General features: G+C 28.5%; 2 protein-coding genes across 5 annotated transcripts; one reads left to right on the top strand and one right to left on the bottom strand.

The window, feature by feature from the left end:
* The first annotated feature begins 7,717 nt into the window (after positions 1-7,717).
* Positions 7,718-8,452, top strand: LOC109801424 (uncharacterized). Its single transcript, XM_020362485.3, has one exon. It carries the CDS (start codon positions 7,902-7,904, stop codon positions 8,238-8,240), a length of 339 nt encoding a protein of 112 aa, XP_020218074.1. The 5' UTR covers positions 7,718-7,901; the 3' UTR covers positions 8,241-8,452.
* Positions 8,453-14,293: 5,841 nt separating this feature from the next.
* LOC109799861 (FAM50A-like protein) lies at positions 14,294-17,299 on the bottom strand. Of its 4 annotated transcripts, none has more exons than XM_083066591.1 (3): positions 17,141-17,299; positions 15,839-15,939; positions 14,294-14,961 (listed from the first exon to the last, which is right to left on the bottom strand). In XM_083066591.1, exon 3 carries the CDS (start codon positions 14,939-14,941, stop codon positions 14,444-14,446), a length of 498 nt encoding a protein of 165 aa, XP_082922717.1. In that variant the 5' UTR covers positions 14,942-14,961; positions 15,839-15,939; positions 17,141-17,299; the 3' UTR covers positions 14,294-14,443. The 4 variants fall into 4 exon arrangements, with proteins under 4 accessions (XP_082922717.1, XP_020216089.1, XP_020216088.1 ...); XM_020360500.3 differs by having other exon boundaries at positions 14,294-15,007; positions 17,141-17,298; XM_020360499.3 differs by lacking the exon at positions 15,839-15,939 and having other exon boundaries at positions 14,294-15,007; positions 17,141-17,297.
* Positions 17,300-17,322: the final 23 nt, after the last annotated feature.

The raw sequence follows: 17,322 nt of genomic DNA, 5'->3' as shown, positions 1-17,322 counted from the left end.
AAACAAAGTGGTCACAAAATATAATATTAAAAATATATAAAACATGATTAAAAGACAAAATACGACCAAATATCCTATGACCGAAATTAATGTACATTGTTTTTCAGTGTGTTTATCACCTTCAAATCAGAGGGCTTTGCACAAAGGCTATTGTTGGATTACAATACATCGCCATGGATGAAATCTTTGTATTATAATGGCTTCAAGAAAATGTTTGCTAATATCATTTTTAAGTCCGTCGAGTCAATGCAACGAATAGGTAAAGATCTTCCCTCGTTATAGTGCCTTGCCAATTGTAATAAAATTAATAATCACATATAAAAAAATTCCTATTTCCTTTTTGCCTACACTAAAAAAATCTCTGATTAATGGTTGAAATACTAATTTATTTTGAAACGTAAAATTTACTGAATTAGTTTTGTTTTTGTAAACAAAATCTTATTTATATGTAGCGATTAAGAGGTTAGAAGATGTGGTTAAATGAGACAATTTGGCCAAGTTAAATTGATTCATTACTAATTTATCAAATAGTACAGACAGATCCTTATTTTTTTAGTTGTAACAATGAGACTACTCTTGAAATGAAGTGAAGTAAAGTTGAATTGAATGATAATAATTTCTATTATATATATATATATATTTAAATAGGATGAAGTGGAATGAAGTAATGGAAGTGAATGTAATGCATTCTATTTCATCCAATATTACGCTTCAAAATTTGTTAAATCACTTCTTAAATATATTTTTTATAAAATATAAATTTAACCGGAAATATTGAATTATGTAATATGTATATCAAATTTTATATAATTTATTTATTTTATATATGTTATTTAAGAATGTATATTTACTTATATTTCAAATTTTAACATTAATATAAAGTAACATGATGAATTATCAAATAACTTTTAAATCATATGAATTTTTATATATTTAAATTTATATTTTTAAAAATGATTCTAAATGTAATTTCATAAGCTTTAACGGTAAGTCTCCGTATATATTTGTGTAATTAACATCACATCGAAGATACTTTTATATAATGAATGATTGATTTTAAAGTAAACCGTTTATTGGACAAGAATTGATTCTAAATTAAAGAAGTGGACCGAAGCATATGGCACCATATGTAGCACTTAATTAAATATTTCCTTTAACTACAACTCAAGAAAATCCACGTCAATTTGGTTTTATCAATAGAATACTGTTATCCAGTGGACCCAATGAAAGTGATTCATACCTGTTCATGTATTCTAGATACAGTTGTGATGGATTTCTTTAATAAGAAACTTAAGTATTAGGCACATGTTTCTGAATAATATGATGATTTTGGAGTTGGCTATAAAATAATTAACATATTAGTATTACTTTCCACGTCATGAAGCTCAATCTAGTATATATAAATTATAAACTCCAAAGATTTGGCCTTTTAATTTATTTAAGAAAAATAAAGATAAAATAAGTCATTTTAATCGTTAATACAAATACTAACGTTTAATATATTTATAAATATTTTTTTAATTCATTAAAATTACAATGATGATAATATGATTTAAAATTTTAAATTTAAGATTATATATATACATTTATCCAACGCTAATAGTTCAAATATTCATAATTTACAATAAATATGTAATAGAGAAAATAAGTAATACATTAATAGTGTTAAATAGTTTCACACACTTATTCAATTACAAATTATCTTTTATGGTAACTTATTTACTTTTATAATAAATTAAAATCTTTTTTTTATAAGTAAAAAGTCATATCAATTTTGTTAATATCAAATGGTTGATATTGTAAAATTACACTCTTAATTTATGATTATAAAATTATATAATATCTAATATTAGGAGATACTATTTAGTTATGCTATCAAAACTTTTATGACTAACCATTTACGGAACGTAACCATTATTAATTTATTATTCTTATTTTTAAATAAAATTTAAATTTGAATATTATAAGGATTGTCAAATTTTGAATTATTCACAAAATTTTGACTTAAACACTCATATTTTTTAGAAAAAAAATTTGGCATCTGTTTTGTTTAAATTTTGACGTATAAAATAAAGATTTTGGGTATGTTTAGAATAGTTTTGAGTTTTAAAATTTTTAAATCAAAACTAACTTTTACTTTATAATTTCATTTTTCAATTTTATTTTTTAATGACTATATTTAATTAGAATTGATAAACTTTTTGTTAATTTAATTTAATTAGAATTGAGACCGGTTTAATGACTTTAGAACCAAGTTAAATGCACAAGAAATTCAATAACTGGGCTGAACCAATTCCACATGTCAGGATTTTGGGATAACAAAATTCAAATATAAGAGTATATAAATATTGTTCTAAGCTTCTCCCATTAATCTAAATTGTTGTCAAATTTTAAAAATGTAAAACTTATGTGAAAACATACATCTTGACGAGTGTATAAAGTAAGCAATAAATGCACGATTCAAATGTGTGTACTGTGTACAGTTTACCCAGAAACTATTCTGGACACTGACGCATAATCATAGTTAAGCACTAAAGATTTGTATATATATATATATATATATATATATATATAATATATGAACTTGTCTTGTCAAAACGCAATAACTTTATAAAAGGGTGACGGAAAGTTTTTCAATTTACAAAAAAAGTGAATAAAATCCAATTACTTACGGAGAAAGAAGGAAATGACAGTGTGTAATTGAAGTAATGATGGCAGAAGGATTATACAACAGGTCAATGATCGCGACAACCAGTCATCACTCTTCAGGTTATTTATTAATTGCATTCAAGAGAGTAAAACGTACGATTCATGTGAATCCTTACACATACAAGATAAATTATATACTAATTCTTACTGTCATATATATATATATATATATATATATTATTAAAAACTATAATTCATACGGATTAAGTTTTAACAATCCAAATATTAATATTAAATTTAGAAGCTTTTCTTGAACATTTTATTTTATTTTGTAAAAAAATTATTATGATAAAAGAATCTATTAAGCTTAATCATACATATAAATGAAGGTTAATTTTAATAAAATTGATAAATATTTTACATTATAACGTGACAAAAAAATATATTTTTATAATTATTTGATATTTTATTAAATACATATTTTTAATTTAATTATGATATATTTTAAAATATAAATATATGATAACTATATTATTACATACCTATACATATTCAATTTATCTCAAATTTAATATTATTATCATTGAAATAATATAAAAATACTCGAAGATTGAATTATTACATTTAATATATACAAAGATATTGGACACAATAACTTAAAAAAAATGACATGAAAAATTGATACTTCATGGATCAATAATTTTACTTTTTAAGTATATGATTAAAAGTTAAACTTTTGACTATGTTAAGATCAGCCTAAGGACGAAATCAATAAAATTTTCATTTTAGGTCCCTTAAAAAATATATTTATATTATTTTTTTAGATTTTATAATTTTGAAAATTACTTAACATTCTTAAAAATCTATTATTAAAGATTTATTTTTAAAAGATAAAACTCATCTCTAAAATACCTTTTTCAAAAGATATTATTATTAACTTTAAAAATCTCACTTTAAGATTTGTTTTATAATTATTGTGTCGATCCTAAATTACATGTATATAAGAAAATATTTATTCAATAAAAAAATGAAAAAAAGATATAAATTAGATACAATATTATAAATATATATTATTAATGTTATTCTTTGATTAGAATCACCTCAATATTATTTAAATAAAATTGCAATTCTAATTATAGAACAACGTTAATAATACATATGATATTCTAAGTAAGTTTTGTACAAAGAAAAATCTTCTATCTTTTCAATTATCAAAATTTCAAGCTTGGAAAATGTTATTCGAAAGAGAAAGCTAGCGTCCATTTGCTTGGTGGTTTATTAAGATTCACACATTAAAAACGACACATGATGAATCTAAAGATTCTAAGACTTCGCGAAATTCCCTGAATCTGAAGTTATTGTGATGAAATTCGTTGTTTAAGAGGAAAGCATGATAGTTGCTTATAGGCAAATCAAAGGCAGGTAGGATTATGAGTTATGACGACAGTAGGATACATATCTCGCTAATCATTGAGGCACTTTGAATAAATAAATAAATAAATGAGAAATTCTATGGTACCCATCTTATTTGAGAGGATACCGGTACAGTCTTTTATATTTTATATTTTTAATAATTTATTTAAATAATATTTATGATATTTTATTCTTTCAATTTTTAAATTATTCAGTTATTTTATTTTTATTTTATATATTCTAATTTATTTGTAATAATATTATTATATATTTAAATAGTTTAATTTTAATAATTTTTAAGTATATTTTTATCTTTTCACTTAAAATTTTTGAATTTCTATGTTTTAATTTTAATAATTTTTTAAGTATATTTTTAATTTTTTTGTCTTAAATTTTTGAATTTCTATATTGTAATTTTAATAACTTTTTATTTTTACTATTTATTAATTTTTTCCTTTTTTAATATTTTATAATATTATTAAAATCTTATAATTTTAATCTCTATAATTTTATCTTACTTTTTATTTTATAAGTATAATTTAGATTATTTATTTTATAATTAAATTAATTTTTTAAATCTTTTATAAGTTTACATAAAAAAATGTATTAAAACCTCTCAATTTTAGAAAGTACCGTAGCAACTCCCTAAATAAATTACTTCAAACTATACATTTTGTTTTTAAGGATATATAAAGTTCTAATCATTTATGAGTTTATTTTTCACAACTTTTACGTATAATTTTTTTTCTTTCTATATCAATCCTTTGTATAAAGTGCTATTTTTGCGTAGAATATTTTTAAGAATTTTTTTATTAGAAAATTTGTTAAATTTTTTTTAACTTCTTACTAAATTTAGTTTTTTTTAATAATTATTTATAAATTAAATATTAATATTTTAAAATAAATTATTAATAAATAAAAAATTGTTCAATAATATAAATTACTTATCATACATTTAAAATATAGTTTGTGTGTTTAAAAATATCTATTTATACAAATTTAAATATAATTTATATATTTATACATAATAAACATGTTTTTTCTATTGTATAAGTTAAAATACTAATTATTAATTATTTAATAATCAGTCTCTTATAAAAAAACAAATTATTAATAGTTCTAAATATAGTATTTAAATTAATTATTCTATTAAAAAATATAACTTATTAGTTGATTGAGTATTGTAAACTTTCTTGATATCTATGTTAGATTTATATAGATAAAAAAATTAATTATTCTAAAAAAATTTAAGTCTTATCATATGGTAATATACAATTAAATAACTAACTACAATTAGTTTATAATATATTTTAATTAATTTTTTCATTTATTTATGAATTTATTGTATCTTGTTAGTATAAGTGATATAAATTTATTTATTTTAAGACACTCCCAGTTATATAATCTTTAGATCCTTCTTCTATGTTTAGAATGTCACATTTAACATAATTTGTGTAATACATATAATATTTAATAAATTTTCTAATGAAATTATAAATATTTAATTCTAATGATTTATGTATTCATTTAATTTGCTATATGTTATTTTTAGTTTTTAATTTTAATTTTAAAAAATTAACCTTTGTATTATGCCTATAGGCATCTTTATTGGTTTCGGAAATAAGAGAAGCTATGAAATTTAACTTCTAAAATGTTGCTAAAGGTGATTTTTTTAAGCCTAAAGGATTTCATATCTAAAACTTGAAAATCATGTGTTATTATGTATTCCATCTATTCTTTATTATTATAAGTAATTTTTCTCTCTCTTTAATATAAGTAAAATTAATTACTTTTGTATCATGATATATATATTTTTCTTCTAAAATACCCTTCCTTTAATATATAATCTTTCAATTGCACTACTTCTTTTTGACATTTATAACACAAATAATTTAAGAAAAATTTATGAAAACAACAAAATTTAATACAAATAACTAATTTTCTTAATATGTGTAAAATTGATTATTTTTATTTTTATTTTATATTTTTTTAATAAATTTTAACTGATATTATATATATATATATATATATATATATATTTAAAAAAGTGTGAGAGAGAATTATTGCTAGCATTTTTCATATACGTAATATGCACGTATACTTAATATGGTAATTTAAGTAATAAAAAAATAACTTTAAGTTCAGCAGATAATAAAATATTTACGATTTCATTGGGTTGAAGCCTGTACAATAACAGTTTCAGGAAGAAAAAACCTCAGTGCCTTTGACAATTATTAGTCTCATTTTCAAACGGGTGCGGAAAAACCTTGAAGGGGGAAAAATTGTACTCTACCACATAATAGAAAGGTTCATCATTTTATGTTTGAATTAGCCTAAATATATAATTAGGATTAAACAACCAAGCCCAAGAACCACATCTGTTTTTTTTTTTTCTTTTCTTTCTTTTTTGCAGTAAAAAAAATTAAATTCTAAAAATATAAAAATTTCACATATTTATGGGAATTAAATGTTAAAAGCATTAAAATTTTATTAAATTTCTAGAAATGATTTTAGATAAACTTCACTTTTCTGAAATACCCTCTCTTTCTGAATTGTTTCACATATATCAGTCGTGTTGAACTTCTCTTGTTCTCTATTTTTGGTAGTGTTTCACAAAGAGATAAACTTCTCTATTTTTTCTCTTTTCTTTCATTCAAACTTCATGTCTTTGCACATTGCTTGTAAATTGTAACTTGCCTCCAAAATGAGACTTTTTTTTTTCTTTTTTTTTTTTTCTCTCCTTCTTTTCTCCATTATAAAGGTAGCATAATAGATTTTTATAAAAGAAAAAGGTTTTGTTTTTCTTATAATAGTGGATTAAGCCTAACTCAACCCTACAAAACCAGCTTGTAAGATGAGAGAGTTGCTTTCCACTTATATACTATTCAATTGCCTTATCTCTAGTCGATGTGAAACTTGAGTTTTTCTCAATACACCCCCTCACGTCCAGCACTATTGAACTTGGTACGTGGATAAATGGTAAGTGACCATTTTTAATGATCTAGGATTGACGGGACTTAAATTTTTTTTCTCAATACACACCCTCATGCCTATGACGCATGTATCAATGGTTGGTAGCCCATTTTTAAGAATTTATGGGCATGATGGGATGTATTCAAGTCCTGCCAATTAAAAAAAAAAGGCCACCTACCATTCATTGATTGCCCATCTAATTGGATCTGTCTTAATAGTTTTATTTGCTTTAGTAAAGTGTACGTTTATAACCATATATTTATTTTCTTCATTCTCATTTTAAAAGGAATAAAATCATTTTTGTCACCATAGTTACTATATTGATCTGTTTACTCTTTACCAATTAGACAAACATTCATAGTTGCTATATTTTTAAAGCAGCTAAAATAGAGGGAGCTATGGCAAGAGTCCCAATTAGGGGCAGCACCAGCACACGTGAATTCTATCTATAGACCAATTATTGAGTTGGTGGTAACAATCTAATTCCAAACTTGACAAATGTAAAAGATCTTAAATTGGTCCAACATCCCGGAAATCACGTGATGAAGAAAACCGAAACAATCTCAAGTAAGGGAAAGATGAAAAAAGTAACAAGGATGAATAATGTGACGTATTATCCAAGTCAAGTGAGTCATAAATGGGGAAATGATTCCCTTATAGTAAAAGGCTATCCAAGGGAAAGAAACGAATGGTTGAGCTGTTTTGACGGGTGAGAAATCCATAGGAACAGGTTGTTCTCAACAGTTCCATTTCCAAATCCTATGTTGCAAGTTGCAACCATGAAGCATGTTTTAGTTTATATAATCCCATGGCAGCAACAGAAGAAAGAGGTGGGTTAGGTTGTTTGGGACACAAGAAAGAAGAGAATGAGTCTCAATTGCCTCACCTGCAGCCAACTGCTTCAAAGGACAGACTCATTTGGAGAGTTATTTGCAGAAAAGGAATACAAAGACATATGCAAACAGGTTCAAGTTGATAGACGTTGGCCAGAGAACATGGCATCATCACCGCCCAAACGTGACTTTCCCAAAAGTGCGGCTGTGACCAAGATCAAGGCGGAGCACCGCCGCAACTATAGCACCGGAGATGTCCCTTATTCGCCTGGCAGCCAAGGGCCAAAGTTGAAGCGCAGCAGTGGAATGAGAAGAAACTGGAGTTTTGAGGATCTGCCTGAGACTAAAGGGCAGAGACTAGGTTGCCACTGAGATCAGATTCTTTACTTTCATGTGTTGTGTGTTGCATTTGCTCCTTTTCTGCATTGTGTATACAATATACTTTCTTTGTGGGGAATGTAAAGATTCGACAAGGGGGTAGAGTGGGTTGTACATTATTTAAGTATGGTGTTTCAAGCACATTCTTGTATGAGCCTTTTTTTGCACCATATTTGATTCATATCCCCTGTAGTTTTTGTTTTTCATTTTCTACTTTTAAGTCATTCTAACTCTGTTATTTCATTCAATTTATAATCAATCCTTCTGCTGCCTGTTAGAATACTACATCCTATCATTGAATAACATGTTATATGTATCTAATACAAAGTTACAATGAAATGACCTGATCAAACAAAATAAAAGAAATAGAGTCAATGTTATACATATCTTTAAGATCTAGCTTGAATCTATAAAAACTGGAAAAAGTGTTAGAGATAATAAAATATAATAATTTTAATTAAAAATTAAAAGCAAAAATTTGTATTAACCTACATAGGTCTGCAGTAACTTTTTTTTTTTTTGATACATTTCACAATAAAACTTTTTTTTTGTTGATACATTTCACAATAAAACTTTGTTCCAACAGCAAAAACCTTTCTTATACATTTGTTGCATGACAGATAATTCCAATTATTCCCAAATTCTATTTCAATCACCTTAGCAAGTATTGATCTAACACAACTCTATTAAAGAACACATACAATTTAACCATGCTAATGCTTGATTTGGACTTAGTTCAAAGAAAAAAAAAACTAACAAAAATGGCATACTTCATTAGCATCAATGAGATTGGATATAGTCATCATTGGAGTTTGCAACATGTCATCAAACATAGATATGGAGGAATAAGGAGTTATTTGGCTGACATATTAGTTAACCTGAACTTGGTCACCATCCATTCTACATATAATGATGAAATAAATTAAAAAGTTAAACTAACATTTTAATAAAAAAGAAAAAAATTAAACAAAAATATGTTTTACTTGTCTCTATATTCCTTAACAACATCCATGTCAACATCAAAGAATTATTTCGTCCCAAAAAAGGCATTTGAAATTCCCATTGTCCCTCTAATATTGTGAAATTATAATCAAAATGATTTTTTATATGTCATTGCAAGGAAACACTAAACACATATTTGATAATAAGTTATCATCCTTACCATGATATTTTTTTTAACTCGCAAAGTTGTTTATAATAACGATTACAGGACCTCCAACATCATGGTTATAAATGTTCTTTCATCTTATCAACATAATCTCCCCACAATATACAGTTAACTTTATTGCAACCGCAAAAATTCGTTTAAAAAAATATTATACATATTTGAGTATTTGAGTTGTTTAACAATACATACTATTAGTTCAAAATGAAGACTTACTCTAAATCTTACAACACAACATCTATTAGTTTGCTTTTTTTACCATTTTTTTTATTAATGTCATCTTTCTTGATTACAATACCAATAACATCTGCTAAGCATAAATAATCAAACCATCATTTAAATGTTGTAAGCATAATATATAATTATAGTTATATATAATATAAAATACGACCAATTATTAAAAATTCATTAACACTAATCAAGTAATATGTCTTCCTTAATTGTAACCAGTATGTCAATGAAAGACATAAAATCCAAATGAAGTTTTGGGATATGATCAGCTTCCTCTTTAGTCACCTTTGTGTTGGCAATAAAACTAGGTTTGTACTTATGATTTGTAGTCTTGAATTTGATATCATTTTTGCCTATCGACAAATTTTCAATAAATAAGATAGTTCCTTCTTCTAAAATTGACTTGAACTTAGGTATCAACTTCTTTTTCACGGAAGCATGAATTTTGACATACTATTAAAATAATATTCACATAGTTAAGAAATGGTCTTATGGATTTCAATGAAAGCATAAATAAAATGATTTTGACAAATAAAATATATACCTTTTCATCTAGAAGCAACATCTCAATACTTTTGACTTCATTTAGATTGTTGTGCTCGGGTAAATGTTAGAGCAAAATTATTCGTACTTTTAGTTTCCATTCTATCCTTCTAGTAACCACATTAAAAATCAAATATGTTGTTTCTATTTTCACACTGGTACGAGCCGTAAAAATATCATACAGAACATGATTATATATGCCAAAAACATGTGAAGTTTAAAAAGGCATTTAAAATTTAAAACAACAACTCTTCATTAATGAAGGCGTGCCATTAGCTAATATGTTAAAAATCATAAATCATATTACATGTTTTGACCGTTATCAAATGCCATTGGAAATGACATAATAGTTTTAGTAACTTTCAACTTTTTTTTGGGGGGGGGGGGGGGGGGACCAAATGATAACTCCTTGAATAATAAAAAAGAGAGAATTGATTCTACTTAAAAAAAAAGAGCTCAAAGATATCTTTACTGGTTAAGATATGTAAACGGCTCAAATTCTATAATTAAAGTAGAAAATATTCAAAACTAATGATTATTTTAATAATTGTATAGACGATTTAAATTCTATAATTAAAGTTGAAGTGAAGTGATAAGTGTCAATTTTATTGAAATGACTTAAATTTTTTTTTACATTTATTTAACTAGTTTTGAAAGAAATTTGTGTTATATAACCCCTAAACTATTACAAAATTTAAAAGAGTTGTGTAAATTAGTTAGTTTATAAAGAGTTGATGAAAATTTTACTTAAACTCTTGTTTTATGTCTTGTAGGATTCAATGAAGATCCAAAGTCATAAAATCCTCCAATTTGCTAAGGTGTTTGGAAAGGGATTGGACCCTTTTGAAAAGATTGAGCTATTTCAAAAGGATTGAACCCTTCAAAGGTCAAAAGCAAGATATAACCAGAGGCCAAACTGCTCAGCCGTTTGGAAAGGACTCTCAAGGGATGCAGAATTTTGGTCTCCTAGGGGCTCAATGGATTCCCAAGGACTCAGCTTATGGAGTTCCTTTACCATGGAGACTTATTCAAACCACTCAATTGTTTGGAAAAAGGGCTGAACGGTTTACTCTCTCTTCTCTATACTCTATTTTATTTGTTGCATATATATAAGGACTAAGGAGGAGAAACAGAGGGGAATAAAGTGGAGACTTGTGGAAAAGTATAGAGCAAGTAAGGAGTCCAAGAATCAGTTGGGAACGAGGGCTCTAGGGTCTTTCTTTCTCTCTTTTACACTTTCTCCATGTATTTTTGGATTGGCTCTCATCATAATGAGTGACTGATCTTTTCTTTTATTGGGATTAAATGTAAATCATCAAATTCTCATATACTCCTTTTGATTTATATATATGATGATCTATTATTCAATATTAATGATTTTGATTTTGTTCTTAATGATAAGGTAACTTGATCACGTATCTTTGATTTTTGGTTTGGATTTCAGTTGGGAAACATTTTCTAAATTTGGTTCTAAATCAAATCACCCAATAACTTTAAAGACTAGGAATCGATTTGGAACTATTAGTTGAAAATGTTCTTATATTTAATGCAAGGTTTTTAACTCAATAAATAGAGGAATCATTTGTTAAGTTGAATCCTTAGAATTTCTAAGCTCTAGGAATTGTTTTGGAATGAATTTAATGAACTCAATGATATTAAATAATAGAAATCATATATAGATGTCTTAGAAACACATAAAGGTGAGATTAGTGAAGTTTAATCCCAACAACTTTCTAAATTGTTATCTTCTAATTTTTCACTTGCCTACTTGTTTTCTCTTTTACAAATTTAATAATTATATGAACAACAAACATGTTTATAGTTGACGCAAATCTTTCTTTTTCAAGTTTTACCAAGGATAATAGAGATTCTCAATATCTTTCAAGTCAATGAGGTTTGGCAACCTGTATTTATTTTTTATATTACATATACTTGGCACACTTAACTGAAAATCTCAACATTAAAATATATAATTAGCTCAATTATAGAATTATGAAATACTATTAAATCCTAATTTTTTGACACGGTTCAATTTTTGTAATTAAATACTCTCAATATTCAAAACTTTAGATTAATAATTAGTCAATTATATAGACTATTATACTTAAATTATCTTAATCGTAAACTCGTGTACGTAATGATTCAAGTTTATAATTTAGTTTTGGATTTATAAGTAAAAATAATATATAAATAAATCTCATTTAAAATTTAGTCTTTTAAGTATTTATTAATTTTATTAAGCTTGCAACATATTGTTATTTTAAAAGTTGGATAAGATTAAAAAATTTTGTGTTTATGGTGGAATTAACCATCAAATCCTGGGTTCTTTTTATTTAGACTAGCACACGAACGTATTTCAATTTAGGTGCTTTACTGTGTTATCGTGTTACCCCAAGGGTACTGGCATATCAGCATGTATAGGTTGGGTACTTCGCCAATTAGGTGGCATACCCCAAGGATACTCCCTCGTGACATCTACCAGTTCCTGAGTTACATTATTTGGCCTTGTTGTGTTTTCGAGTAACACAGGAGGAGACCTTGCCCCCCCGGTCACATTAGTAGCACTATCAGGGTTGGGGTTAGGCTGTTCTACATTTGCATTATTATGGCTTGCATTCGGATTATTAGACGTAGACATAGTTCTCCCACTCCTTAATCTCATGCAATTCACACACCTAAACTAGTCCAATTATGTTCTGAATTAAACGGGTCCCACCGGGCGTGCCAATTTGTTTACGGTGGAATTAACCATCAAATCCTGGGTTCTTTTTATTTAGACTAGCACACGAACGTATTTCAATTTAGGTGCTTTACTGTGTTATCGTGTTACCGAGAATGAAGAGTAGGATGAAAAAGTCTTAGCAACTACTTGTTTCGAAATGTTCTTCGATTAAAACAAACAAGCAATGTTCCCGCATGCAAATAACAATATGAATAGAATGAACAATGTATACATTCGCAATACAAATCATGTTCAAATTACATAATCTTCAAGCATTACAAGATTAAAGTCTATAACTACGTAATTAAAGGGAGAGAAGAGAAAAGAAAGACTACACTAATCCTACTCCTAAAAAGAGAAAAGACAAGTGGCCGAGAAGTAATCATACCCAAAGATGATTCCTTGCATGGAAGCCATATGTGCAGGCAGAGAATGCTTCAGAATTTGGTTAGAGTATGAGTTTTCCGACCATTGTAAAGGTACGTAATCCTTGTATTTATAGAACAATCAAGAGTGGTTACTTTTGTGCATGTACGCCTCTAACTCATAACCGCTATCCATTATGCTTGCTACGTGGTCATGAATTGTAACTTCCTTTAACCACTCTTCCCACGTGTCTTTTGTTTCTTCGATTGATTTTTTGGTAACCGCTATGGCTTAATTACGTACTGGTTCTGGGAGAGTCTCAACACTTCGATTATTCTCGAGTAATCCTTCTTTCTTGTTCGACTCTATCTCGAGCACACCCACGTGGGGTTTGTCAGGTTCTCAGCATGTGTTAACTTGACCTTTATTTTTCGGGCAGCGCTATCAATCCAACGTTTCGAGTCCCATAATGTCGAGTGGATCCAACAAATTGAAAATGAAAGTTGGATATGATCTTAGAAGAGTTTGTTTATATAAAATATGTATAACCATAAAGATGGAAAGTCTATACCCAAATATTTTTTGGTAGTTTTTCCATGTTCTTACTTGAAATGAGAATTGAATGTTAGACATTGAATGATACATATTATATTCAGGAGAGAATGGATAGGCATAAAAGTGCATAAAAAATGGCATACACATGCCTAAGTATTTGTTAAATTGTTAGAAATTGATTTCCCAACGGAGGTTTATTTCATGTTATTTAATAGACGTGTTTTAGGTGGAAAAAATACATGGAGAACTAATTGGATTTATAATTGTTAAGATGGTAGTTTGTCTCTTAAACATGCTTTGCCCTAAGGAAAGTCCATGCTTAAATGGCATGTCTTATAAATATCGTATCACTGTAGAGATGGCATTCTGATTTAGCTCTGCCAAAGATCAAGCAATGACCAAGTCAGCTAGGTATGTTCTTTAATGCCCTTTCTACTTCTGCAATGAAATGAATAACGTGGAAAATGAGAGATTTTCTTCGGTGCTTACAATTTCAAAGCCTGCAAGTAATGGAACATCGGTTATCCAGCATTCTTTACATTATATAATGTATATAATACAACAGAAAGTCCACTGGGATGAGTACTCTTTTAATAAGAAGAAATGAAGAGTCAACTAGTTTTTCTTTCTTCTAGCTTCTGCTTTCCAATCTCTTCGACTCAGCACCACTCTAGGAGTTTCATTATTAACAATGCTAGAAGATACAGACAGAATTCCCCTCCCTGGCACTGTTTCTGACTTATTTCCAATGGCTAAGGATGTCACCTCAGACACGGTTGGAGGATCAATAGATCCATTCATTTCTTGACGCTTTAAAACATGAGCCCGTCTTGCATCCTTTTTCCAGTCTCGAGTACAATATACACGGGTCATGAAGTTGTTGTGATTCCCGTTTGGTTGTAACTCTACTTGCACAGGTGCTGCCTCTTCCACAACAAAAGACTTCTTTGTTTCAGCTTCTAGACGCTTACGTGCCCTATATCTTCGTTGTCTCTCTCGATTCTTCAGTCGTCGAGTCATTATGTCATTACGCCCTTTGCTGCGCGCTCTTTGATCAACAGACTTCATAATAGAACCATCTTGTGTTCCAGCGGCACTCTGATTATTTTCCATTTTCAGAATAGGGAAAGCATCTGCAGTAATCAAGTCACCTAAGGATGGAATCTAGAAAATCATTCCCTGTGATGCAGGCATCAGATAATTTCATTAGAGCAAGCTAACATTTTAGTCTATATTGCATCCGTTTCGGCTTTAGCAGCCTCTTCAGTATCACAATTAATCATATTATATAATAACCAGCAAATACAGTTGAGAAAAACTACTCCAAAAGTGCCTTCACTTCATTGAGAAGACACTTTTCTGTCAGGGCATCATCTACAACTACAACCTCAAGGTAAAACGGATAGGTTAAGTTTTTAAACAAACGCACGTTATAAAAGCCAAAGAGATGCAGATAACAAATTTGTTTCTTGAAAACATGGAACAAATCACAAACAACCATAAAATTAGAAAACAAAATTTTATAGCACTTCCGCAAAATGTAAAAACTACCCTGCCAATGATACAAAATGACAATTCCCTCTTCATTAATATCCTTCAGAAAATGAAACCACAAAATGAAAAAAACACAAGTAAACGAGGCCTAAGGTATTTTACTGTTTTATTTTTCTAATGTTTATGCATTTCATTGGTATGGCATGCACTTTCTGGAACCCCTTGCTTCAAGGTTTTAAAATCCCTCTAGTGCCTTAAAGATGCTTTTGCCTTTGACTACCTGGTCTGATCATATGCTTACAAATCTGAAACTGCAATTTCATAACATGGAATCGTATAGACTCTTGCCGAACATGTATATATTATAGAGTTCATTGACTTTTTAGATAAGTGAAATTACCAAATGAGATGGCAGAAAAGAGAGACCTAATGTTTCTTGTATTGAATGCTATTTAATTTACCAGAAGTGAAAATCAGAAAATAAAGAAATGCATGATTTGAAGAATTGAAACTTACTGACAGATGTAATCTCCAGCAAAAGGAAGATGCAACAAATCAAACTAAGCCAAGCCCTAATATGTAGTTAACATTATGAATAACTTCTTTCCTGCCTCCTTCTGAAAGTTCCATGCAAAAGAAATACTAAAGTGAGACTTCTGATTTAGCTGCTCTAGAGACTAGCGGGCTAGCGGCAGTCACTAATAAGAAGAGGTGAACTTTCCCTGATGATTAATCAGTCTTACGACAACATAGGATGATGGAAACTATATTAGCACATATAAGATGAGAAGAATATCACAACTAGAAGGTGCAAGCGACAAGGTCTAGGAAAAGGTTAAATCCCTCCAAAGTTGTCTTAGAGACAAATGTGGCCTGATAATAATTATTCAATTTCAATGCTCCTATGATCCCACCTAATGTCTAACGATGCCAAAGTTGAGATACTTTCAAAAGCTTGCATTAGATGGGAATGCACTAGAACTAATTCATCCAGAAAAAAATAGTTCAAGGACAGAAAATTGCCCAAGCTATTTTATAAAGGATAATTTGGTCATACACTCCTGTGCGATCATCTTATGTCATCAACCACTCATCTTATCCGTAGAGGCTTCATTGGACATAAAATGTAACAAACGTAAACACAAGCATTTAACTGCAAATTCACCCAAATGCTTTATCATAATTGAGCAAGTAGGTTCCATTCTGTATTTCCTTCCAAACAATAAGGAAATCTGCGGACATAGCGTGGATCAATTCTAAGAATTATTCCCCCTTTCTGTTATTAAGGAGGTTAACTAGAAGTACAAGCGAAAACACTTCAGTGAGATTTGGAAAAGGCAATCCCAAGAGCCATTTGAGAAGCAGCCCCTGTGGGAAAGGTTTTAAAAGTTTATCATAGAATACATTCCCTACATTTCAGTAATCAACAAGTAAATTATCCCAGAAATCCAGATCATAAAAAAGCAAAGAATCTGAGTCAAAGGGTATGAACTACATAGTTATCCTAGTAACAGTCTATAATGTGGCACTGGGAAGAAATCATGCAAGTAAAAAAGAGAACTTTAATTTGTGACAACACGGATACTGTCATAGGGTTAAGCAGCAAACAGATTGCAATTGAACCCTTGAAAATTAGCCACCTAAAGGGTTTAAAGTGAAAGGGGTTTCATCCTCAAATTAGATTTAAAACACGGAGAAAGTGGCTCCGAAACAGACAAGCTTTGAGGTTCCCAAGGTGAAATGGTTATGTAGATGTATATTAAGTGAGTGATTGAAAGGTGGAGAAAATGCAGAGGAGAAAGGTGTTGAGTTAGCTACCTTGGTAGATGCAGATCCACACAGAAAGAAAGTGAGAAGTGAGAAGAGGAACAAGTGTTTGAAACTGCAACGAATGGTGAGAGACGATGTTTGTGTTTGTTTAGGTTCGTCAAGACAAAACAAATTATTATGACAACTCTCAGTCTAACACAGTTGGTCTTGCTTAGGACACAGACACAGTT

Source organism: Cajanus cajan, chromosome 11 (assembly GCF_000230855.2).
Source record: "Cajanus cajan strain Asha chromosome 11, NIPB_CcT2T_4, whole genome shotgun sequence".
Taxonomy (NCBI): Eukaryota; Viridiplantae; Streptophyta; class Magnoliopsida; order Fabales; family Fabaceae; genus Cajanus; species Cajanus cajan.
This window is presented reverse-complemented; position numbering and strand designations above follow the sequence as displayed.